Below are 26,110 nucleotides of genomic sequence, written 5' to 3'. Positions count from 1 at the left end.
CAAACATCGGATTGGTTTAATAATAACGCATAAATTCGTCATATCGTTCATGCAAGTCTATTTAATCTTCATAGAAAATAAAAGAATGGATGATTTTTAATTACAGAACTCGATATCGCGAGGATGAAGATGATATACGACCCAGGAAGCATCCTGATCGCTCGAGAGATCGTTACTACGAGAGAGAACGAGAAAGGGATCGTAGTTTGGAACGTGGCAGAGATCGATCGATCGATCGTGGAAAGGATCTCTCCGCTTCGAGATCCTTGGATCGCGATCGTGGAAGATATCAAGACACTGAGAGACCCGAGAGACCGTATTCCTCGAGTCGACCTCTAGAACGGGAGAGAGACAATAGGCCAACGATAGATGATAGATCTCGATCGTCCTTCAGATCGAAAGATTTGTCAGATACCACAGAGACATCTAGAAGACCGATCTCAACGACGAGCACGACATGTATGCCGGAAATGGCAATACACGAAGTGGAGCCGGAAACAAAGCAAACGTCCGTGGATCGATTCGAAAGACCGGAACGCCCAACAAGACCCCTTCAATCGCATAACAATAACAATAATAACAATAACAACAATAACAACAATAACAACAATAACGACAATGGTGCTCGGGGATCGTTCGAAGATGAGGAAGATATTGGTAAGAAATCTATCAAAACACCTCATTATACAACCTACCAAGAACGAGATCAAGAAGAAGAGGAGGAACAAGATCCTCGATACTCTCAACAGCAGCAACAACAGCAGCACTCATCATCTTACTCGGATGAGTATTCATCCGAGTATTACGACGAACCTGAGGATCCACCAATTCCTTCTCCAAGGACAACCGTGCGCATTGTTAAGAGACCATTTTTACCATCACGAGGTGGAGTTCCCAATCCTAGAGGACTCTCGCCGGTTGGTTCGAAAGCACCGAGAAGAGAGGAGGACAGAAGTACCGAAAGAACGATCCTACAACAGCAACACGAGGAAAATCATAAAGATTATTACGTTCAACAGGCCCCTGATCAAGAAAGCAAACGAATCGATCAGGACGATAAACGCGAAGAAGAAAAACAAACATATGACGCTTACAAAGTGATACAGAGCGATCTCCAACAAAAACAGAGACAGGAAGAATATGACATATCTATAGCCAGACCAATATTACGTAGACCTGCCGAAAGACAACACGAAGAGGAAGTAACAAAATCATTGGAACAAAATCCAATACCTAAATTGACCACCACTGAATCTTATGAAGAAATTCGAAAAACACTCGAGCCAGAAGTACCGGCGAGTAACAAAAAATGGTCTACCGAACAATTTACTAGTAACAAAGAAAGTAACGATGGTATAGTGCCAACGTCTTCAGGATCACCTATTCGTAGCAAAAGCAGACAATCCGTAACTGAAATTTCCAATCTCTACAGTTCGACTTATAAAGCGGAAGATATTCACGAGCAACCTTCCGGGCCAAGTAGTTTTCGTGTAAAACAAAGAATAAACGAGGTGACCCATAAACTTCAAGATATTCCGGACAGCGAGTATGATGTAACATTAAACGATGCACTAACACCTACGTTAAATCAAGAGGCCAACTTACCCAGTGGTTTTGTTTTACCTCTTCACAGACAACTTGGTAAAGACACAGTTTTACAATCCTCGGAGGACAATTATAAAATTTCCAGACCAATCGGTCAACAACAACAACAACAACAACAACAAAAATCATTCGTACCGAGTCCACAATTCGTTCCAGCTCCAGCTATCCCAAACGAGAGACAACGAAATGTTTATTATAGAACACCGGAACCAATCTCATACAATGGACAACATTACAGACAACAAAGTCAGTCTTGGCAAGATTATACCGGTTATTAACGGAGGATAATCATCGTCATCAAAAAAGGGGAGGGAATGCGAAGAAAAATTAGAAGAAAATCGATCACATAGCTCAAAGATTTCTGAAGTATTCCCTTAATTTCTCAATTGTTTATTGTTCGTATACGAAGATTTTCAAGGGAGATTGGCTTGTAACAAGAGGAATCGTATATGGATAGATATTTTGTGAGGATTGGACGATCACATCCTTTTATGTCTTTCATTCCAATTAACGTACACAAATAATCATGCAAAAAAAATGTCACGATACAATTTTCAATATAGAATTGAATGATTAGCAATAAGAGAGAAAAAATAGAAAAAAGCAAAAAAAAAAACAAAAATTCGATTACATCTCTGCGTTAGATGTCGCAGAGAAAAAAAAACGCTCGTTTCTTTTCTTTTCCTTTTATAATATTTTATTTATCCAGGGTTATCAAAAATCAAATCGTAGATGAAAAACTCCAAGTAAAAGATATTTACATCCTTTGTCGCTCCTATAGAATTGCAAAAAAGATCTATTCGTTTCTTTGTTCAAACAAAAAAGTAGACGATCTCTATTATTACATGAAACTCCGTACTTCCTTAATAATCCCTATAGCGTGCATGAAATAGGAATCCTCATCTAGTACGATTTAATTGTCTAACAGCAAGTTTATTTTCTAAACTACGATAACTTTTGAGATTTTTTCACGTGGCGCTCAATTATTACTTCTTTAGAGACGTAAAGATAACTTAGAAAATATAGTAGGCGACGAGAGACCTTTTGTTTGGCCTTTGTGTTTCGTCGACTAAACTTGTAAATACATGTGCGATTATCGATATTCTCTCGAATTTAATTATATCTTAAGAGCGATAAATTATAAAGTGTTTTCCTATAAAAAGTATACTTCACGATCCACAATTCGTCAAATAAAATTATTATATATTAGATGTTAGAGCGAACACAGCGAACTTCCTGAGTGTATATCTTACATCACGATAATAATGTAAATTATATTGTCGGTATTTGCGTACGATATAAAAAAAAAAAATATATATATATATATAAAAAGGATTTCTTTCAAGTATTCGTTATTTGATACCTTTGAATTACATCCTTAAGTTTGCTTACATCGATCTATTTCCTCTCTATTTTCTTTTTTTAATAATACAATCAGAACTTATCTCAGTAAGAAATTCAAAAATGTTTATTATTATAGTACAAAATAAATTACGTAATGAAACATTATTAGGTGCTTTTCGTATATGCCAATGAATAAGCAGCACGTCCAAAAGTATATCTTTTACATTCAAACAGATGAGTGCATAATTTTGAATCAAACGATTTGTATATATTGACTTACGGGTAATTATAGTAATTTTCAAATATGCAGAGAATTATATTTAAAAATATTTGTATGATGCCAGACGTTATTTCTGAAAAAAAAGAAAAAATAATAATAATAATAATAATTTGTGAATATCGTTATGATGTATAGACATCAGCTGTGCCAAAAAAAAATAGTATGTCTCAGTCAATAACAAACTTCTGTTAAAAAATAACATTATGCACATCACAGAGTAAAAATGTACAACTTACTAAAAAAAACCACGAATACACAAAATATATGTTTTATTTCCAAGGAAAAAAAAAGAAACAAAAAAGAATTCAAAGGAAGCTCAAAAATAATTATTTATAAGACCATCTCGACGAAACAGGGATGTATAATACTGTAACAAGTGTATAACATGTTTCAATGAAGATTTGCGTATGCATGGCTATTGCTAAAAACAATTAACAGTTACGATATTACGTTATTCAGTCAAATCACTGCAATGCAACAATGACAACAACCTGATACATGCACGATACAACAAATAAACAAAAGAGTCCTCGCGTAATTAATTAATTTCTTTTTATTACAGAATATAAATCGACGCGGAAAATAGATAACTTAAAGATAATAATTGATAATAATAATAATAATAATAATAATAATAATAATAATAATAATAATAATAATAATAATTCGCGAGTACCATTCGTAATCACTAAAGTTTGGGCTTGCGAACTATAAAAATATTAAATCTTGCCATAATACAGACGAACATCCGCTTTTATCTACGCATAAAAATCAGAATTTATATCTATCTTGCTTATAATGCTTATTTCTGTACAAAAATGATAGAGTACAAGAATAGGTTACACGCATATACACGTATGTACACGTATACATACATACATACATACATATATGTATACACACACACACACACACATACATGCTGCACGAATCACATATACATGCGCGTGAATATACATACGTATGTATATGCTCAAGAACGTACATATATACACACACATATACATATATACATATATATATATATGCATATATATAATTATACATATTATACGTATAAATGTAATATGTCGCAAGTGCTCCACGATTATTATCTGCGAGCGGAAGCTCGTGCACCTTAAGAATATAATCTTCTTCTAGATTACAATATAGGACATGAATTATTGGCAAGAAATATACTGCCGTGTTTGTTAAAAAGGAATATTTACAAATTTTTTTTATTATATTACAGAGAAAAGGACATTGAGCATGATTATGAAATTCAATATAGTTTTGGTATAAAAGCTGGTGTATGTTCCCACATGTCTTGTAATTTAAAATTTAACTGGTGTATGTTCCCATATGTCTTGTAATTTAAAAGTTAACTTCTCGTTAATGTTTTCTTATCCTCTCGTTTTCCTTTTCTTTCTTTCTATTCTTTTTCTTTATATCTTTTTTCCTTTTTTTTTCTTTTTTTAAATATCATTATTTCGCAACGTCCATTCGACAAGGAACCAATGGCTACATTTGAATTCACCGATTCTTTGGTAAACGATAACATTTGTTAAAACGAACATCGTTGTGAATCAACCGAATTTAAAATTATTTTCTAAGGAACAAGACTACATAAAGAAAATAATTATTCAATCATCGAACGTAACGCGATTCCGACAAGAATAGTGTCGTTAGTTATTAATCAATGAATCATATCGTACAAAAAATATGCTTAGTTCATTGTACCAAAAAAAGAAAAAATACATTATTCTAAGTAGCCAAAGTGTTTAACATATTTATTAGAACTTAATATTCGATAATGAATTCAATACGTTATAAAACAGATACAGAGAATCGCGTTACGTGTTTCGTATTCATTGCATTATTGAATACAGAAATTCGCAATCATATCGAAAATGAAAAACAACTATATTAAACATAATTCTATTATAGTTCCCATCTTGTTTATAATAGAACGCGTCGTGTTACTTTCATTAATTGTCTCGAATTTATATTTATATATGTGTATGTATATATATATATATATATATATATATATATATATATATATATATATATATTTATGTTGACATCAAATTTACAAACATACAAATATTAATATAAAAAATCATGCACTCGACGATAGTATATCTTAAGGAGAATATCAAATGGGCAGCTCATCGCATCGCACCCAATTTTAATATATATATATGTATGTTTGTTGTCTGTCTGTGTATATATATATATATATATATATATATATATATATATATACATATATATATGTGTATATATATATATGTATATATATATATATACATATATATATGTGTATATATATATATATATTTATATATATTTTATATAAATATAGATATAGCTGCACTTGAATGAGAAACGAGTAGTCAATAATCAAAAAATTACAAACGGTACTATTAGAGGTGGATTAGCCGTAAGAAAAGGCACATACCGCTGATATTGAAAAAGGTATTTAAAAAATCATTTCTCACTCAAGTACCTCTTTACATTTGGCTTCTCGATTCGTTTCACCTGCCATGTTCGATAATTGTTATTGTTCGATCGTATCTTGTTATTACTCGTGTATATATAAAAAAGAAAAAAAAAATTATACAGAAGAAAAATTCAAAAATGAAAGTGGCATACAAAAATGCGCATATACAAAAGTACGACGCGATGTTTATTATACTTTGCTGACGATCGAAATATTCGATATTGTAGTATGTATATAAATATTTTGACATCTATCGATGACGATCTATCTTATCATGGCGAGCAGGTGCGTCTCGATCAAAGCGTTCTTCTTCTTTTCTTTTTTTCTTTCTTTTTTTCTCTCGTTTTACACATACACATATTCTTTTACTCTTATTTACTTCTTTTCCAAACATTTTTTCTCTTTTCTTACGCTATTGGAGGATCGTCATCGTCATCGTCGTCTCTTGTGACTAGGACGTTGCCGTAACGACGTTGCCGGTATTGTCGAAATCGTTGGAGCCAACTATATCGTCTCGCACCGAAATATAGTATGACGCCAATTATTATGAGGAAAGTTGGTATCAAAAGACCGGCGGCTACTGAGCTACCTGAAGAAAATATAACATTAGCTATATATATATATATAGAGAGAGAGAGAGAGAAAGAGAGAAAGAGACAGAGAGAGAGAGAGAGAGAAAGAGAGAAAGAGACAGAGAGAGAGAGAGAGAGAAAGAAAATGTCTGAATCTCGATTAGATAAAAAAAAATTAAAAAAGAAAAACAAATCTGTTCAATTATTACATATAAATAGCTCGATGAAATATTCACTTTATCGTTACAATCGTGCCGATTAATCACGAAAATGGCCTATGTGAAAAAAATTTGTAAAAATTGAATTTATTTCTTATTTTCTATTATATCGGTATATATTATAGAATACTATTTAAGCTACTTCAATGGTTTATCGGTTGAATTAATTAAATTAAGGAAATAATATGTAATAAAAATGAAATATCTTAGGGAGGGTCTTTTAAACATTTTATTTCTTTTCTTTTTATTAAATAAGAAAGAATATTAAACAGAAAGAAAGAAATATAGATCATACCTCCTGAATCCTCTGCGTAATCTGGTCTGAACGTTGTCGAATTGATTAGAATCTGCGATACACTAAGCTTGCACTCATCATCCTTTACGTATTCGTAACCTTGTTCGCAGTCGCACAACGATTCTATCTGATCATTGATCTTTTTCTGGACACATCTTTCATTCTTGGCACAGGATGTCTCCACGCTCGAGATGTCGCACGTCCTTGATCGCTTGTTGTTGTTACCTGCTAAAGAGAGTCGCCGTCAGTGATGACTTTAAACGGAGAGACAGGTAAAAGCCTTCCATTTCAACTTCAAGGAATGGCAAACACATCCATATGGATTTTCTCTCTTTTATCCGTATGCCATTATATACGGTGATACAAATAATTTGTTTCATTCTCCTAATCGTCAATTATTTCGTTTTTAATTACGGATCAATCAAATAACGAACCTGAACAGGATTAAGAAATAAACATATAACTAAAGTTATAGCCAATCAAATTGATAAAGGAATATAAGTCGTTATTGTATTCAATTCGACATAGAGAGTTATTTTATATCACGATATCATCATCATCATCATCATCATCATCATCATCATCATCATCATCATCATCATCATCATTATCATCGTTAAGATAGATTCGTATACGTGTATTTCTCACCGCTAGTTACAGCAATAGACGAGAATAGTGGGACAAATTGCGCATTACGTGTCATAGTACGTGTCAATGTACATACGTACATAGGCATATCATATTTAAAGTCATACGATGTATAATCATTTTTCTTTAGGGCATATTTAAATGTTACATACGTAATCATTTTACGAGGAAAGGAGAAAGAAGCGTGATCGCAAAAGGTTAATAAATAACTCTCTCTATATTCTTCTGTCTTTTTTCTTTCTATAAAAATCGCAAAAGATGTAATGAATAAAATAAAGAAAATCCACTTGTTATAAAAGAGATTAAAAGAAAAAAAAAGAAAGAAAAGTAAAAATGATAAACAAAATTCTCCCAATTATTCTAGAACACAATGAGTTTAGTTGCTTGTATGTGTTTTCATGAATACATCGACTGAGCTAGGGAATTACAAACGAGATAACGAGCCTTGTAGATAGTAACAATAATAACAATAAGAACACGTCAACCGAAGGAAAGAGCCGTTCTCATCCATCCAGTCAAGCCAGTCGCCGCGAATAAAAGTCTAAACACGAAGAGTAGAGAGCAATTGAAAGCGAGCGGCACAAAACTCTTTTTCTAGTTAATTTATCCGAGAGGAGGAGCCGGAGGTCAATCGACTTGATACGTATCGTTGTGACGAAGATAAAAAGAGAAAAAGAATAAAGAAAGAAAGAGAGAAAGAATGAGGGGAAGAAACTTTACGAGGATAAAAAGAGAAAAATAAGGATAAAAATCATTGAAAGACTTCGTCTTTTTATTTTTAACAAACCGGTATCTACATATAATATAGTGTAATCTATACATAAATACATACATACATATATATATATATATATATATATTTATATATATATACATATATATATATATATATATATATATATATATATATATGTATATGTATATTTATATCTTACATCTTTTTGTTATATTTTAGAATCTGGATCAAAAATAACAAAAGACAAAGTTTTAAATAAATCTTTATATTTTTTTTGCTCTTTTAAATTGTTCACAATAGAAATTTGAGAAAAGAAAAAGGAAATGTTAAATTGAAAGGAACGCGATTTTCGGGATTCGTAATTATTTATATATTAAATTTTTTTGTTGTAATTAAAAATTTGTCGTATTTGAATCAAATGTAACAGATACAGAATGTTTCTTCGAAATAAATCCTTGTATTTTCTTTTTGCTCTTTTAAGTTGTACGTAATAGTAACTTAAAAAAAAAAAAGAAGGAAAAATAAACAAAAGAAAATTCTTTGAAATTATAAAATACACGATTGCCGTGAAATCTTGTTAATTATTTGTAACGTTAAAACTTAAAAATGAAAGACGTCCTTAATTATACAAGTCAACTATCAAATAGCGCTACGTTTGTTAAACTGCAACGGTCTGCGACGTGTTAAGGACTAGTAACACTTAAAATTCGACGCGTCACGAGCGATATTCAAATGCCAGGCCGGAAACACGAACGTGATTAAGCGCGTGGACTTTAATCCTATCGTTACGGCGTTGACTAAGGCCATCGAATGAACGAACTATAAGAATGAGATAAAGAGAAACTGAAAGAGAGAGGAAGAGAAGTCTTAATAGGCCCAAGAAGAGAGAAGAAAAAGAGAAAAAAAAAGAATGGCACAAAATTATTTCGTAGAAAATTTTTTCTTATTATAGTTTTATGTTAACGAAGAGGAACTACGAAGGAGTGCTCAAGGACGAGCATGCATGCCATTTAACGAGGGTTAAAATCAAGAAACGGAAGCATCGTTGTCGGTCACGGCACGCGATTGAGAGACGATTAAAACGTAAATTTCTCAGTAAAATGAGAATTCTCATGAAAACCAGGAAACCAGGAGATATATATATATATTATTATAATTATATTAATATATTAAATATTATTATAAATATTTGATAAATTATTGTAAATATTATATATATATATATAGTGTGGGCGTGTAATTACAATAATTTATCGTCCATCAAAAGTCCGAGATATCAGTCGATCGTATCTCAATTGTAACAACAAATTCATTATATTAAATTATGCCATAAAGATACGGAAATTACCCAATGTTATTTTAATGTGCACGCGAATAACTAATCTATCTTTTCTAATAAAAATTTCAAATCTTTTAAAGTGACAATTTAAAATATCCGATGTAACGTAAATATAGGTGATACCATTTCTAAGAATTTAAACGTAACAAGATTAATATCGTTAGTATAACGATCCTTTTTACTGTAATCATTTATTTATTTTATTTTCTTCGTTAACAACATAGACAAGGACACGAGAAACTGCTCGATATTTTCGTTAGACTCAATCGAAACGAACCGTGGCGAAGACGAGATTGGCTGAATCAGTTAATTGAGACGAATTCGTTTTATCAAGTGAAGTACGGTGATGGGGGAATGGGGAAGGAGAGGGTTAAATATCGCCGAAGCTGAGTCAAGCAAATTAAGGGAGTTACTTTTGATTTAAATGATGTCATATTAATTCGATCAAAAGAACCATTAACATGACATCGTAATATCGATCTTTAAATCGATACGTTTTTTTTAAATCTCTTGCGAACTCTTTAAATATACTATCTTGATTCTTAGATAGATTAATCTTAAATTAATTTCTTCCCTGAGGCTTAACATTTGTCGAATTATATCAATAAATATAAAGATACATTGTGATAATGTTATTCGATTTTTATTATAAAAGTAAATAAAAAATCTATTTGCGAACAATTTTGTTATTGTTGTATATATCATTCATAAAACATATTTTCTTTTTTTTTCATAGTTTGCGCATCACTGATCTTCATATTACACATCAACACATCGATGTAAACTTTGAACAAAGAATCTATAAAAAAAGATTCTTTCTCTCTTTTCATCTCAGAAAATATATTTCGATTACACTTTGAAACCTGCGAAACATATATATATTTATATATATATTAAACATATTAAACATATATATATATATATATATATATATATATATATTATATTATATATATATATTAAAAAAAAATATAAATTGGGGAAAAAGAAATCCATTTTTTTTTTTTTTTTTTTTTTACCCAAATCGGACAATCCGAAACATGTTAAATAAAGTCTTGAAGTTCACGCAAAAATAATGGATTTCTTTTTCCCCAACCTAATATATATATACATAATATATATATATATATAAATATATATATTAAACATTAAACATATATGTTTAATATATATATATATATGCAAGTACATATGATGAGAAGATAAAAATGTACAGTCATGCAATAGCATCATCAACGTTGATCAAAGTTCTCCGGTAGAAAAAAAAAGAAAAGAAACACCTATGTGTGGTGTAATAATGACGAAAGGATTATTAAAAATAATGAATGTGATAGTAACTTCGAAGAAACGTTTGTGTGAAAGTTTAACAATGTTTTCTAAACTATGACTTTACCACGTTAGAGAGAATGAGAAATGAATAAGTTATCAGGGTTAATTTAATATAATTATACGTTAGAGCGTCGATTAAAATGTTTAGAATAATGAACGAGACAAAATGTTTTCTATAAAAATGAAGTAATAAATAATGTGCGATAAAAAAGAGTAGATACGTTCATTAATTTATGATACATATATTTTTATCGTGAGAAAATAAAACATTGCAAAAGTTAATTGATATTAATTGTATCCATATAATATATTGAAACATTTTCGAATACGATACGAGCCGTTTTTATTTCTTACGTGTAATTTTCGTATTGTCAATTTATTCATTTAATGTGAAAGAATATAATCTAACTGTGTGAATCTTGTGAAGTTCTTAGTAAACTTGGATAAAAAAAAAAAAAAAGACGAAGTATAGATCCTAGGGAAAATCCAGTCGTTATGTAGTAAAACAGAAATTCGTCAAGGTCAGTAAATTAATATTCAAACGAAGAGTTGAAAAGATAAAATATATTTATTTTAACAAGTATAAAGGTTTTTTTTTTTTTTTTTTTTTTTTTTTTTTTTTTTTTTTTTTTTTTTTTTTTTTTTTTTTTTTTTTTTTTTTAATGCCGACATCGCATAACTTACGATATTAAATAACCTGGAGAAATAGAAACATTCAAAAACTACTCTTCGTAACAAAATCTGCTTAATATTGAATATTTCGTAATTATATACACATATAGACGTCTATATTCTTGTATATTACCAACGAAAGTATAAAAAGTAATAAAAATAAAAAATTTCAACGATAATGTAGCGAAAGAATATCCATTTATCACAAACAAAGTTTTTCACGAAAAAACAGGAAGCCGATCAAGAATTCCTCTTATTTCTAATACAATGAATAGAAATTGTTTCTTATACGACAGAAGCTTCATTATTCGAGTCGCCATTATCAGAACGTTTTAGCATCCAATCGTTTTATCATCAGAACCTATTTCTTTTATCATGGAACATCAAATTTTCTTTACCGTCTGATCAAAGATTTTTTTTAATCAAGATCAAAAATATTCTATTCCAAATAATTTCATATAAAATCATCGATCTACGATTAGACGATCTTAAATTTTAAGAAAATTTAATTCTTATAAGAAATTCAATTTTATGTAATTTGATGTATAAAAGGATTAACGCGATTTTACGTAAAATATATGTATGTATGTACGTATGTATGTATGTGTGCCCTTAATATTAGTTTGAATAATAATAAGATTTTCTATTTTCTTCGTCAAATAGAAAAAAGTAACGCTATATCTAGTTATTAACAAAGTATCGAACGATCCAAGTCGCTAATAAAATTATTATCATCGTGATATGTATGTAGATAAACGATTTTCATTACTCTGGCGAATTTGTTCTCTCAGATAAACGAACATATTAAATTTGTCCAGTGTAATGAAAGTATTGTATATTAAATAAACATCTCGCAATTAATAATTAATTAAATGTTGTAAAGTAATAAGCTAACCGATCTATTATTAAACGTATATAATTATTTTTATTTGAATTTTCAACGTTTATATAATTTCCTGTGAAAATGTGCTTTTACTATTCCTTAATAGAACGAAATAATAAACGATTTATGATGAAATATCGTTTCTTCACAATTACAGGTGTTTATATATAATAATGATAATAGAGGAGAACGTTTGATCGGACGAAAACATGTAAGTAAATATTTACACACAGAACAAATAAATAAATAAATAAATATATATATATATATATATATATATATATATATATTGTATATTGTATGTATTATCATATCGGGTCATTTATTATCGATGAGCTAGCATCGTCCTTGCGAAAGCGAGCACATTGTTATCGCTATCAACTTCCTTTATTCCCTGTTAGAAATTTTTATATGTATATGTAAATAAACAATTCGCTTGAAAGACGTCTATTAAAAAAAAATACGTAATAAAAAATTAAGTAAAAACTTTGAGAAATCTAATTGAAAGTTATTATCAATCAATATTATTCAAAGAGAAATATAGAAACATTTCAAAACAAATTAAATGAAAACATTCACGAATTTTTATAATTGAGAATTCATCGAGAATAATCATGAAAATGAGATGAATAAAAAATCTGGACAAATGAAATTACTTATTTTATTATTTATTATTCATTTTTTGTTGCATCAATTTATGCTACATAATAATGTTGAATCGAAAAAAAAAAAAAGAAAAAAAAAGAAAATAGCAACAAAATTTATATATTTTTTTTATTATATATATATTATATTATTTATTGTATTTATTTTTTCGTATATATATTTTTCTTATTTAACTTATTAACTTTCTTATTCAACTTTATTCAACTTTATTTGTTTTATAACAAATTCTACAGGTTTAATGAAATTCTAATCGTCAAAATATTAAAAAAAAGAACTTTTTCAATTATTCATGTTCTTAACACTGTGCCGCGAAAAATAATAAATTTTTATTATCGAACGAAATATGAAATGTTATCAAATTGATAAAAAGTATCAAATATGAAATTATATCACGTATATTCCCATCCAAAGCGTAGCATCTCTAACGGATAGAAATTTTAAAGCTGACTTTAATGACAAAATGTTAGAATCATGTTGCTGAGTAAGCTTACTTATGTCGTTAAATTTCGCAAAGATTCTGAACGAACGATGAGTAAGCGGTAAGTTGGAAAAATAATCAATTTTCGATTAGCAACCGAAAGAATCGGTCTCGAAAAAGAAAAAGAAACCAAAGAACGAGCATTATACTTAATTGTAGCTTTGTATAATTGTCTAATTTTAATAAATCTATATATATATATACACACACACACACACACACAAAAGTCTCGTAATTCCCGAGTTGGAAATTTACTCTATCTTGGCTAAAATATCCCCTCGCAATGACAGAACGATTTTCGTTGGTGAAACATTAGCGGGGGAAAAAAAAAGAAATTAAAAAGACATCGTATAATTTATCAATGTATAACGAAGAAACGAATGTAAGTAGCTTCAAGTAACCTACGTATCGATTTCTTTAGATTACAGAGTTTAGCTTGAAGCGAGTTTCGTTCGATCCGGCTTTTGAAGACCTTGACTCGTACATACAAGAAGACATAGCCGCTACTTGAAACTCGATCGAGTATCTTCGAAGGATACGATTTATAGTTACATAAACGAACGCATTGGACAGAAGTTGAAATAATTACTTTAGTTTCATTACAACTACTACCCACGCGAAGTGTATCCAACCGGAAATAAGAACGTCGTTGAAGAAGATAATCTGAAATGCATGTATTCGATAGGCACAGTTAGAAATAAAATATTCAACGATTTTAGTTGATTAAACGAAATGTACGAGTATAAATGTGATTATGACATTATCTGATGATCGATATTTGTATTGCATGATATGCTTTTATAATAATATTTTATTAATGCGTGGAAGAAATTAAGTTGAACATTTAAATTTTCTTTCTAATTTTATATATATATATATATAATTATATTATATATAAGGATAGTTAATATAAAAATAATTAATATAAAAATTCATTTATTTATTTCTTTTTTGCAAGAATTTAGACTCTTATTGTTCTGATATCTCGCGCTTTTTTTTTTTTGATAACGTCCAGAAAACGATGTGATATATTATATATTATATAAATTATATAATATAAATATATAAATATAATATATATTAATATAAATATATATTATATTAATATACATTATGTAAATAATATAAACATATATATTATTAATATAAATTATATAAATAATAGAAATTAATATATATATATATAAAAATATACATTTTATATATCCAAAGTCAAAGGTATAAACTTGAGAGACAAGTCATTCCTCTTGTTTGCTCCGCGAGGAACGCCTTTCGAGTTTCCATGCGGTCCCTTACGTAAGTCGAGATATTATTACAGCCGTCAATTCGCAAAAGGAACACCGGCGAAAGTTAGCAGAATTTATCTTCCTCTTCTTCCACTTTCGTAAGAAGCATTCTCGCAAATGAAAGAGATCCTTTTGTAATAAAAAAGGAAAAAGAAGATGGACGCGTGGCGCCAGCGACACAAACTTCGGCTTAACGATGTTGGCCAAGGCAGAAGCCAAGAAACAGAAAAAGAAAAATAAAAGAAAAAAAAAGGTAAGAAAATAAAAGTAAAAAAAAAAAAAAATAGAAGACAAATTCATGAAGACAAAAGACAAAGTAAGCAGAATAATGATCAAATATTCTTTTTCCTCTTTCTTTTCTCTTTTTTTTTTTTTTTTTTTTTTTACCAAAACGAACTAAATTTATCAGAACAAATTCACAAAATCGAAAAGTAAAGTCAATAATTTATTTTTTATATTCAAATAAGAGGAATATGCATAATACTGTACATACACTTTTATATACACAACGTAAGTATACAAATTTTTGTCTTTTTTATCGAAAATAACATTATTCGAAATATTAAACAATATTTTTAATCGATGGAAGGTATAGGGAACCTCACAATTTTTCCCTTGAACACAATTTTCGCATAAACGAAACTTTCCGTGAAGTATTATATCGCAGGCGATAATCGATTTTGCCATTCTCACTGAATATTCAAAGGTAGAAAATAACATTAACCTTACAAAAAATTCATAAAAACCGGACTGATCGTATATACGCGGGAGTTTATGTGTATACACGCGACGAGGTATATATCTGTTATTATTATAATTATGAAATACATGCGACAACGACATTAAAACTAACCGGTCTTTTTCTCCGCGTTTGACGAAAAATCGAAATATTTATTTTATATCGTGAACGAAAGAAATGTTATACGTTTGAGAAAGTAAGAAAAAAATTCGCTATGGACACGAATTATGCGATAACAAAGATTGCAAAAAGACATTTCTAATCAGTATATTTTTAGATAACAGATAATACGAGATAAGAAAGAAAAAACAAAGATCGATAAACAGGTATTACTTATAATCATTATCTAATTTCCTAAGTAAACAAGAAAGGAAAAATGAATGTTGGAAATCGATTATCGTGTTTTGATATAATATCCTCAACGAACAAACAAACGAGAGAGAAAGAGAGAGAGAGAGAGAGAGAGAGAGAGAGAGAGAGAGAGAGAGAGAGAGAGAATTGAGAGAAAGAAATTGTCGTTAAATATTGTAACCACATATTAATATTACGTTTGATAACTAAATCCATTTTAAGTAGCTTGATCTATGAATTTTTTTTTTTCGATATGAACATTGATGCAATGATCATCGTTAATGTTTCTCGGTAACCTTTGTAGAAACATTTATAATTTATATTCCCGAAAATTCTCAATAATTCTGTTCATAAACACGATCTAATCATCAGACTTGTACGCGTGGTGAAATGAGTCTTTGCAATACTAAATCTAGTTCAGGAAAATGAGACGATTTTGTCTCGTCGGGAGTACATTGTCATTGGACGTTGAAAAAGTGTGGACATGTTCACGATTTAGAGATTGAATGAAAAATTTACACATCATTACGGTATCCAAATTAAATTATTGATGTTCTTGAGTAAATTTTTTTTTTAAATCATTTTTAATACCATCAATCGATCACAAATTCCTGTATGAAAAACCGAACGGATTGTTTGAAAATTTCTTATGTATTTCTCGCTTGATAAGCGCTGTCATTGGCATTGAAATTTGTATAAGGTATGCTTAGTTCAGTTGAGCTCAGACATCTCATTACTTGTAGATGCGTTGACTGCATTGTCAACATCATCGATCATCGATAATTGAGCAGTTGGTACTGTTGATATTAACGCAACTCCATTTTTTAACTCGCTTTTTGGCGACCTCAATATTTCCTTCGACGCTCTAGGATACACTTTTTAATTTAAAATACACTAGGGAGTTTTTTTTTTTTTTTTTTTTATGGAAGGAATTTTTAAGATGTCTTTCACGCTATCTTTCATAGAATCCTTTAATCCTTAATTACACTTAAAATTAATAAATCGTAAGCAAAAAATTACATAATAATAATTATAACAAAATATATAATGGGTTATTAAACAAAGTATACGAGAAAGAAATACGTGTAAACTCAATTTACTAACTGTCTCTATCATAGTAAAAACGAATTTAGAAAAAAACGAAAATGTGAAACGTTCTTGCCCTCGCTTTACTAAGACGATGACTGACGGAAGGATAAAGGGTAGGTAAACAGCTTCCTTTTGTTTTTAAACGCTGATTATCACTGGTAAAGGCCGTATGAGACGAAATTGTGAAACTAAGGGTATTCACCATACCAAATAGTAGAACTTCTCTCCCCGTTTCACTTTTCGTTTCACTCCAATTCCTAATAGTTACAACTCTCACTACTGTGTTCTAAGAAGTTTTATTACAAAAAAATCGGATGTTTAGATATTATTTACTATCATTATTTGAATTTCGTAGGAAAGAAGAAGGAAAAAAAATGAATGTTCGAAATCAATTATCGCGTTCGTCAACGAACGAACGAACGGTGAAAAATTTCGCTATAACGCAAAGAGAGAGACAAAGAGAGAGAGAGAGGGAAAGAGAAAGAGAGAACAAAAAAATAATGTCCGGAATCAATTATAGCATTTCGTCAACGAACAAACGAATGGTAAAAAATTTTGCAAGCACAGATAAGAGAGAAAACAAAACAAAAAATTGATTGATTTTCACATATATTTTACGATCATTATTTGAAATTTGTAAGGAAAAAAGTAAAAGTGTAAAAAAAAGAAGAGTAAAAGAAATGAATGTTTGAAATAAATTATAACACTTCGTCAACGAACGAACAAACGGTGGAAGATTTTTCAACGAAACAGATAAGAGAAATCAATGTTTAGATATTCTATATGATTGTTATTTAAATTTCAAAATAAGAAAAAAAAAAAAAGAGAAATGTACCTTCGATATAAATTTTAACGTTTCGTCAACGAAAGTACGAACGGTGAAAGATCTTGCAGCGACGCAGATAGAATGAAAAAATGATCGATATGCAGATATTTCTTACGATAATTATTTCTATTTCATAATAAGAAAAAAAAAAAGAAAAAATGGACATTCGAAATCAATTATCTAGGTCCATCAATGAACAAACGAACGAACGAACGGAGAGATCGTACAGCAAAGTTGAAAAGAAAAAAAAAAGTCGATATGCAGATATTGTTTACGACCATTATTTGAATTTCGTAATAAGGAAAAAAGAAAAAAAATGTTCCAAATCAATTTTCGTGTTTTGTCAACGAACGAACGCAAAGAGAGAGAGAGAGAGAGAGAAAGAGAGGAAAAAACAAAAAAAAAGATCGATATTCAGATGTTGTTTACGATCATTATTTGAATTTCACGTTTGGTCAACGAAGTAACGAACTAACGAACGAACGGTGAAAGATTTTACAGCGATGAAGATAAAAGAAAACAAAAATAAAAAAATATCTGAATTTCGAAATAAGAAAAAAAAACAAACAAAGAAAAAATAAACGTCCGAAATTAATTTTTACGTTTCATCAACTCGAACGAACATACATACGGTGAAAGATCATGCAACAACACATATATAAAAAAGAGAACAAAAAATAAAGATCGATGTTCATATATAGTTTACAATCATTCGTTGAATTTCGAAGGAAGGAAGGAAGGAAAAAATAAATGTTCGAAATCAATTGTCGCGTTTATCAACGAACAAATGAACGAATGAACGAACGAAGAAAGACCTCGCGGCGACGCAGAAATGAGAGAGAAAAGAAAAAAAAAGAAACGAGACTAGCCGATTGGCCGGAGATTGATCGACAAATGGAGTGAGCAAACGTCATCATGTACTTACATACATATATATTTATACATATATATACACAAACATACGTACACATATATATATATACATACATACATATATACATCATACATATATACATACATCATACGTATATACATACGTATATACCAAGAGTATACGAGAACGATGATAAGAGTAGAAATCCCGTGCTCGTTTCAATAGTGGAAGAAAGAAGAGCACGAAAATAGCTTTTGGACGACTTGTGTTTCGAGGCGACAACGAACAGCGAACACGTAGCGTAGTATAGACGGTTCCAAAATCTTGAAAGAGCGTAAGCGAGGGATTAACGAGTGCAAGAGAGAAAGGAAGATAAAAATGGGAGTAAGAGATAGAGATAGAGAGGAAGAGAGAGAGAGAGAGAGAGAGAGAATAAAGGGAGAAAAGATCAGTCAGGCAGAAAAGGAGGCAGAATGTACGAACGAACGAACAAACGAATGAACGAACGAATGAGTAAAGAATAGAAAGAGAAAAGAGAAAAACAGTTAGTAAAAGCGAGCGTAAAAGAGTGAGAAAGAAATATAGAGATAGATAGATAGATAGATAGAGATAGATAGAGATAGAGAGAGAGAGAGAGAGAGAGAGTGAGAGAGAGAAAGAGAGTTTGTAAAAGCGAGCGTAAGAGAGTGAGAAAGAGAGGTAGAAAAAGAAAGAAAGAGAGAGAGGGCGGAAGAAGACCATTGCGAGTCCACATTGGGGTGACCCTAGCGGCGATGTTCGGCCGGACGAAGTTAATTCGTGGCCCCGTCGGTCGTCGAGCGTAGTAGTGAGATTCGATTTTATCTCATAGAGAAATAGAAGAAGAGAGAAATATTTATTCGTTACTTAATTTTTGTTTTTGTTTTTTCTTTTTTTTTATTTCTTCCTCCCCCTTTTTTCGTAATCTTTTTTCTTTTTCTTTATTTTTGTTTTGTTTATGTTCTTCCCTTATTTCTTTTTTTTTTTTTTTCTTACCTGGCAAAGCGTAGGCAGCCGCAGAAAGAGAGAGCAGGGCCACGACGACGAGGAGGCGGTGTAACGCGACGCTTCGTCCCCTTCGCATTTTTCGACTTCCCAAGCGGAACACCACCGTGTCGTCGTTTTTCGTCCCTTTTCTTGCTTATTTACTTCTACTTTTTCTCCACTGTGTGTTTGCGTATCTCTCCTCTCCTCTACTCAATCTCACTCTTTCTCTCTCTCTCTCTCTCTCTCTCTCTCGTATGTGTGTATGTGTAAACGTGCGTGGGTTTTTCTGTATTTTGTTTTCTCCTCTTCTTTTTTTTTATTCCCCTTCCCAATCACTGTTACAACACAACGTAGATCAAAGTTACGAATATCTTTTAATTCGCATAATGAACAATAAAAGAAAGGAAAAGAGAATGATTCCTCTCAAACGAGGAAGAAACTCCACTAGCGAGATACGCGCACAACTCGGGTTTTTTCCCCCCTCTCTCTCTCTCTCTTTCTCTCTTTCTCTTTTCTACTCTTCTCTTCTCACTCTTTCTCTCTCTTACTTTTATTATTCTCTTATTTATCGACGTACGCGCACTTCTCTCGTTCCCCTTTGGCTACGTCGCGAAACGACGACGCGAAACTGAGATACATATGTATATATGTGTATGTATATATATATATACACACGCACGTATTTACCTCGAGTACGCGCGGCTAACTAAACTCGACCACGCGTGCGGGACGAACTGACGAGCGACGTAGAACGGAGAGAGGGAGAAAGAGAGTGGGAGGGAAAGAGAGAGAGAGAGGTAGAGAGAGAGAGAGAGAGTAAAACGAGCGCAGATATATAAAGAGGAAAAGAGAGAATGAAAGTCAGAGTGAGAGAGAGAGAGAAAAAAGAGAGAAACAAATTTGAAGGAGGAAGAAAGAGAGATAGTATGCTATATACGATCACTCTTACGAGCTTAAATCGAACACGCGTCGACCGGCTCGTCAATGTACACAGCCGGTCGGCACTATCTTTTGACAGATAAATGCTAACTCGCGTCGCGTAACGCTCAAGAGCATCTGTTATTAAGCGACCATTTGCAATAATCGAAGTGATTTGAGCTCTTCGAGAGATCGTCCTCGTCTGATATGCTCTCGAATTCAGAAAACAGAAAGAAAGAGAAAGAGATATCGATGATTATCGATAGTCATCGTCGATTATCGATTCTCGTAGTTACGCGCGCCCTCAGAATTTGGCGCCATTTTTAAATGCAATACTCGTCGATCATTGTAAACAATCCAAGGTTTTGTCCGACGTTTCTAAGGAAATTTTTCTAACGTTTTGTTCTATTCTGCTTTTTTATGATAAATTGATTAATTAATGATAGTTTTTTGATATTGAGATTTGTATAGTATATATTTTATTACTTTGTATTGTACTCAATTAGGTATTTCATGATTTATGAGAATATGTATTAGTATTTGACAAAATATTCTAACGGGAAATATTCTAACCTTATCAATCATCGTGAAACGTATAAATACTGAATATAATAGAGAATATTCGATGATGTCGATTCGATCGAATGAATTTTTAGATAAAAAAAATTAGATATTTTGTCGAAGTAAATCTTCGAACGTTTTTATTTTTAACTTTGTAAAAAATAAAATTATTACAATTGTTAAATTAAAAATATTATATAAACGAAGATACTAACATAGCATCAACTGCGCCACATGCGAAAAATGTTGTAATCCGAGATAAAATTAAAGCTAGTTCATAGTTATCTTGTTACACGGTAGATAACGCCAGCATTAACTGTGACGGAAATCGATTACGTTCTATGGTATTTTTAAAATATCATTTCCTCTATCTTTCTATATATCTCTCTCTTTCTCTCTTATACTTTTTCTTATCGTAAGATAATAAAAAAGATCGGCACAACGTACAAATTAAATCGAAAATGTGCTGTTCCTTTTATAAAATAAATTTCCTTTCCTCAGGGACGCATTTCAACGAAATTGCCGCGCTTTTAAAATTAGCGATTTTGAAAATCCGCATACTTCACTAAAGAACATAGTTGCGAGCGATGACAGCGGCACGTGTCATGGCGAGTAGTAGAGCATTGACATAAGAATAGACAAGTCGAGTCGTCAGATATAATCATTGAGTATTAACGAAAAAATTGAGCGAATTATAGAAAATGAAGGAAGAAACAATGCTTAGTTTAAAGTGGCACAGTTTTCACTCTCACTTGGCAGTTTCTTTAGATACGTGCTATGAGAAGCAACAGTTTGTGGATCTTTCCTTGGTGTGTAAAGACGGAACAATATTAAAGTGTCATAAGATGGTATTAGCAAATTCAAGTCCTTTCTTTCGACGTTTACTTGTCGCTAACGATCATCCTCATCCAATGATCATACTACATGATATCGAGGCAGATGATCTTAAAACTATTGTCAATTTCATGTATTGCGGAGAGATAAAGGTAGTTAAAAGTGAGGTTAGGAGGTTGCTAAAGTTAGCAGAAATCTTAGAAGTTACTGGTTTGCGACATATTCAGAGATCAATTTTAACGGGAGAACATTACAATACGTCTCAAGAAGTTCCTAAAAAAACAGCTACTATGAACCCTTCTAAGATAGAAGATAGCAGGAATTCTAATAAAAGCGGTTCAAATTCTGACTTCAGGTCAAAAGTTCAAAATAAGAATGCATCTCAGTCTGCTACATTTGTTTCTTCCTCTCATTCTCATAGTAGTACACTTAAAACTTCACAGGATAGTATCAAAAGAAACGAGGACGGTAACATTACTGCTTCGAATCAACGATTTGAAAGTAGTAGATCTAACATTAATATAATAGACATTAATGATATACCAAGTACAAGCAAAGGTTTACAAACACCAGTAACTTCGAAAAGAAAAGCATCTGATGATTCTGTTATTAGCTGGCAAAAGATTTTATCTACTATATCAAAGGACAAACAATTACCATTAAAAAGATTATGTATCATGGATGAAGTGGAAATTACTCCTGGTAAACCTTCCTCATCCAAATCTGATGCTAAGAGAGATGAGCCGTTGGACAGGAGGAAATCAATAGATACTATCCATAATAGTACTTCAATGAAATGTGCAGTTTTTATAAAAGATGAGGTAGACGTCTCATCAGAGTTAGAAGAAAATGCAGATATGGATCCTCTTGAAATTGAAGAACTTGAAAGTGAAAATACAGAGAATGTTGTAACACCTAAACGAACGTTCCGTTTGTGGAACGTTGATCGGACTTATAATACACGTAGAATGCTAGATTTTCCACCAAAGAAAGGCTCTAACAGTTAATATGCGGGGCATTGAATTTTGTTCTGTTGAGAGTGATGCTTCTTTAGATAATACAATCTTGTGATTGTAAATTTCTTTAGAAGGATAAATCTTGTTAAAAACTCATCCTCGTTGTGTGATTATAAATAAGGACTAACATTTCCACTTCGTCGCTGTTTTGTTACATTATCTTACTCCCTTCCTAATAAACCAATACATATGGTAGTTTGTTTCTTTTGTTACCCCAGCAAAATCTTTATTAAGCTTTACTATTGATTTATAATTTATGATCATATCCAATTCTAATATAAATAATAAGAAGTATTCTAATCACAGATTTTATAAATTAAAATTCCTCATATAAAATATTATCTCTAAGAATGAAAAGTTACTGAAATGTTGTGTTACCATAGAAACTGTTTCTGTGCTGAACCATAATATATCGCACTAATAGTATATTTATATATATATATATGATTATAAAGTGAGTTAAAAATATGGATTCAAAAGAAATTGAATATAATAATGAACACATAATTGAACGTGAACAAGCAATAGAAAATTTAAGTTCTACTAATAAACTTACCGAAGAGGAGTTTCAGAATTTTATGCACCGTGTTACTGAAATTGGTAGGTTATAATAAGTTTGAAATTAATGTAATTTGGCAAAATTTTTATTTAACTTTTAAACTTTTTACACTATAGAAAAAATTGTATCAAAATTATTATCTTCTGATCCTAAAGAACAAGAACTTGGTGAAACATTGGCAGATAAAATTTTAAATGGAAAAATTCAGAAAGAATTTTCTGAACTAGAAGAATTAAAAGTTAAAACTAATCGTACAATCATCAATAAATGTTCCATAAATGAAAATACATCTGATCCAAATAAAATGGAACAAGGTAATAGTTCATATAAAATAAATATTATAATACATTATATTATTCAATATTTGTCTTAAATAAATAGAAGCATTCATGAAGAGTATTGAAAAAGATGCTAATGAACGAGCAGCAGATAGAAAGATAAGAAATGAACGCGCAGAAACGTTAAAAAGGATTGGAAATGGTGCATTTAAAGAAGGAGATTATGAAAAGGCTGTGACATATTTTACCAAAGCAATAGAACAACGTAAAGACTCCACTGTTCTTTGGAACAATAGAGCTTTGTCATACATGAATCTTAAATTATTTGAAAAAGCTTTACATGACTGTGAATGGGCTTTGAAAGTAAGCGATTCGAATTTGAAAGCTTTGTTAAATAGTGCTAAATGTTATAAAAATCTTCACAATGAAGGAAAATGCAAAGAGTTCATTAAATTAGCAAGAGAAAAAAATCCACATTTCCAAGAATTCATTGATGGTATTATCTACTTTTTATTTATCTTTTTTTTTCTCAGAAAATTTATACATTTTTACAGGATATAAATTTCATTTATTATTGCAGATTTCGAAAAAGATTTAGATACAATAGGCGATGAATAGACGATCGACGATGTCTAAAATACAAGACGATATCTAAATCCTTTTTCTATAATAAGTATAACAGTAATAATTAATCATTGTCTAATTCCAAAATTTTATCATATAATTAAGAAAAAAAATACTTTGATAAATATTACAAAACTGAACATTTAATGCAATATTTATGTTTTTATGGTATAAATAAAAATATATAATTAATATCAAAATTTATCGATTTCTTTAGCATAGTGTTCTTTGATTTCAGAGAGAGATCTTGGTTCATGTAAGAAGACGGTACACTCAATGCCCTGAAATAATATAATATAATTGATTAAAAGTATTACAAATATTTTAAGTTCAAATAATAATATACAAATCTAATACCTGCATTCGTGCTGCTCTAACGAAACCTTCATTTGCAGAAACAGTAATACTTTTCATATTTTCGCCACTTGCGAAAACTAATCGCGATCTATCCTTAATTTTTCCACCTAAACTTAATTGTTCTATAATCCTGCCTGTTTGTACATCATCTACAATTTTCACTCGTTTTAATAACTCGTGTGCTCTTAATGTCTCTTTAGGACCACCAATTACATCTATGATATTCATAAAGTTGTCATAAGCAGTTCGACAAATAACAAAGGTTTTTCCTTTAAATAATTTATCTAATATGGGTTTAACAGGTCTTTTTCTTTCCATTTCAGCTTGTTGCGTTAATAATGGTTCCCTGTATATAAAATGATCGAATCCATTTGTCATATTAGAAACATATGCCAGTAACGTTGAAACATCTAAATTCAAAATTTGAATTTCCTCTGTAATTGTTGCTGGACTTAAATTTACCATATCAAGAACAGGATTTTCTTTGAATTCTTCAATTTGTGTCTCTCCCTTAAGACGGGAAACCAATAGAGTTTCATCTGTTTCTATCTCATTACTTTCATTTTCATGACTATTTATTCTATCACCTTCTACAACAATACCCATGGATTCCAAGCGTTTTGCTAATACCATTTCTATGCCGTATGCAAAGTAAAATACAATTTCCGGTGACTTGTATAAGTGTGGATGGTGCTTGGCACATTGCAAATAGGATTCTGCTTGATCTAAGACAGATTTTTGACCATATTCACCATTGCCAAGCGAAATCAAAGTAAGAGCTCTAGCATTTCTAGCAATAACTTTAACCCAAGATCCTCCGCTTATACAGACGATGTCTACCTCCAATCTTGATCTTTCGTATTTAAAAGGCTTCATTACGCTGATTGGTTCTTTGGAGTTAAATAGACGCATCACCATTGCGTCAAGGTGAATCAAATTTGTACTTAGTAGATGTTCTTTTTTTACATTTCCTGTAGATTGTACCTTTACAAAAATACAAAACAATCATGACATAAGAATGTAGCAAATTATTTAAAAAGTTAGGTTTTTGAAAACGTATTAAAAAGATACCTTTTTTAAGAATCTTATCTCTTGCTGTATCTTTCGCACAAGTTTATCAACCCCATTAACCTCCTCCATAATCTTCAGTCGATCTATCATATCTTCCCCGTTGCGAATTTTTTCCTTTAGACATTTTAAGAGTTCGATCTTCTCTTCCATCGGCATCTATCGTAAGAGCAAG

At 30.8% G+C, this 26,110-nt stretch overlaps 5 protein-coding genes across 10 annotated transcripts in view; 3 read left to right on the top strand and 2 right to left on the bottom strand.

Moving 5' to 3' along the window:
• LOC124427645 (zinc finger CCCH domain-containing protein 13) overlaps positions 1-5,295 on the top strand; it is a 28,151-nt gene extending 22,856 nt beyond the window's left edge. For all 4 annotated transcript variants that reach the window (XM_046970832.1, XM_046970833.1, XM_046970831.1 and 1 more), the window contains exon 8: positions 107-5,295. In XM_046970832.1, coding sequence (XP_046826788.1) covers positions 107-1,883 — 1,777 coding nt within the window. In that variant the 3' untranslated portion in view covers positions 1,884-5,295. The remainder of the gene's footprint in view (positions 1-106) is intronic.
• LOC124427651 lies at positions 3,534-20,425 on the bottom strand. Of its 2 annotated transcripts, none has more exons than XM_046970841.1 (3): positions 19,730-20,425; positions 6,800-7,027; positions 3,534-6,303 (listed from the first exon to the last, which is right to left on the bottom strand). In XM_046970841.1, the coding sequence occupies exons 1-3, from the start codon at positions 19,815-19,817 to the stop codon at positions 6,122-6,124; spliced, it is 498 nt and encodes a 165-aa protein (XP_046826797.1). In that variant the 5' UTR covers positions 19,818-20,425; the 3' UTR covers positions 3,534-6,121. The 2 variants fall into 2 exon arrangements, with proteins under 2 accessions (XP_046826797.1, XP_046826798.1); XM_046970842.1 differs by having other exon boundaries at positions 6,800-7,024; positions 19,730-20,423.
• A 498-nt stretch (positions 20,426-20,923) lies between these two features.
• On the top strand, positions 20,924-23,244 carry LOC124427649 (protein abrupt-like). The gene has a single exon (XM_046970838.1). It carries the CDS (start codon positions 21,901-21,903, stop codon positions 23,038-23,040), a length of 1,140 nt encoding a protein of 379 aa, XP_046826794.1. The 5' UTR covers positions 20,924-21,900; the 3' UTR covers positions 23,041-23,244.
• Positions 23,245-23,379: 135 nt separating this feature from the next.
• Positions 23,380-24,595, top strand: LOC124427650 (tetratricopeptide repeat protein 12-like). 2 transcript variants are annotated; one of them, XM_046970840.1, is made up of 4 exons: positions 23,380-23,649; positions 23,725-23,922; positions 23,990-24,382; positions 24,467-24,595. In XM_046970840.1, exons 1-4 carry the CDS (start codon positions 23,517-23,519, stop codon positions 24,502-24,504), a joined length of 762 nt encoding a protein of 253 aa, XP_046826796.1. In that variant the 5' UTR covers positions 23,380-23,516; the 3' UTR covers positions 24,505-24,595. The 2 variants fall into 2 exon arrangements, with proteins under 2 accessions (XP_046826796.1, XP_046826795.1); XM_046970839.1 differs by lacking the exon at positions 24,467-24,595 and having other exon boundaries at positions 23,990-24,454.
• LOC124427648 (UPF0415 protein C7orf25 homolog) lies at positions 24,373-26,109 on the bottom strand. Its single transcript, XM_046970836.1, has 3 exons — positions 25,939-26,109; positions 24,868-25,851; positions 24,373-24,791 (listed from the first exon to the last, which is right to left on the bottom strand). The coding sequence occupies exons 1-3, from the start codon at positions 26,092-26,094 to the stop codon at positions 24,705-24,707; spliced, it is 1,227 nt and encodes a 408-aa protein (XP_046826792.1). The 5' UTR covers positions 26,095-26,109; the 3' UTR covers positions 24,373-24,704.
• Between the last annotated feature and the right edge of the window lies 1 nt (position 26,110).

This window comes from Vespa crabro, chromosome 10, assembly GCF_910589235.1.
Source record: "Vespa crabro chromosome 10, iyVesCrab1.2, whole genome shotgun sequence".
Lineage (NCBI taxonomy): Eukaryota > Metazoa > Arthropoda > Insecta > Hymenoptera > Vespidae > Vespa > Vespa crabro.
This window is presented reverse-complemented; position numbering and strand designations above follow the sequence as displayed.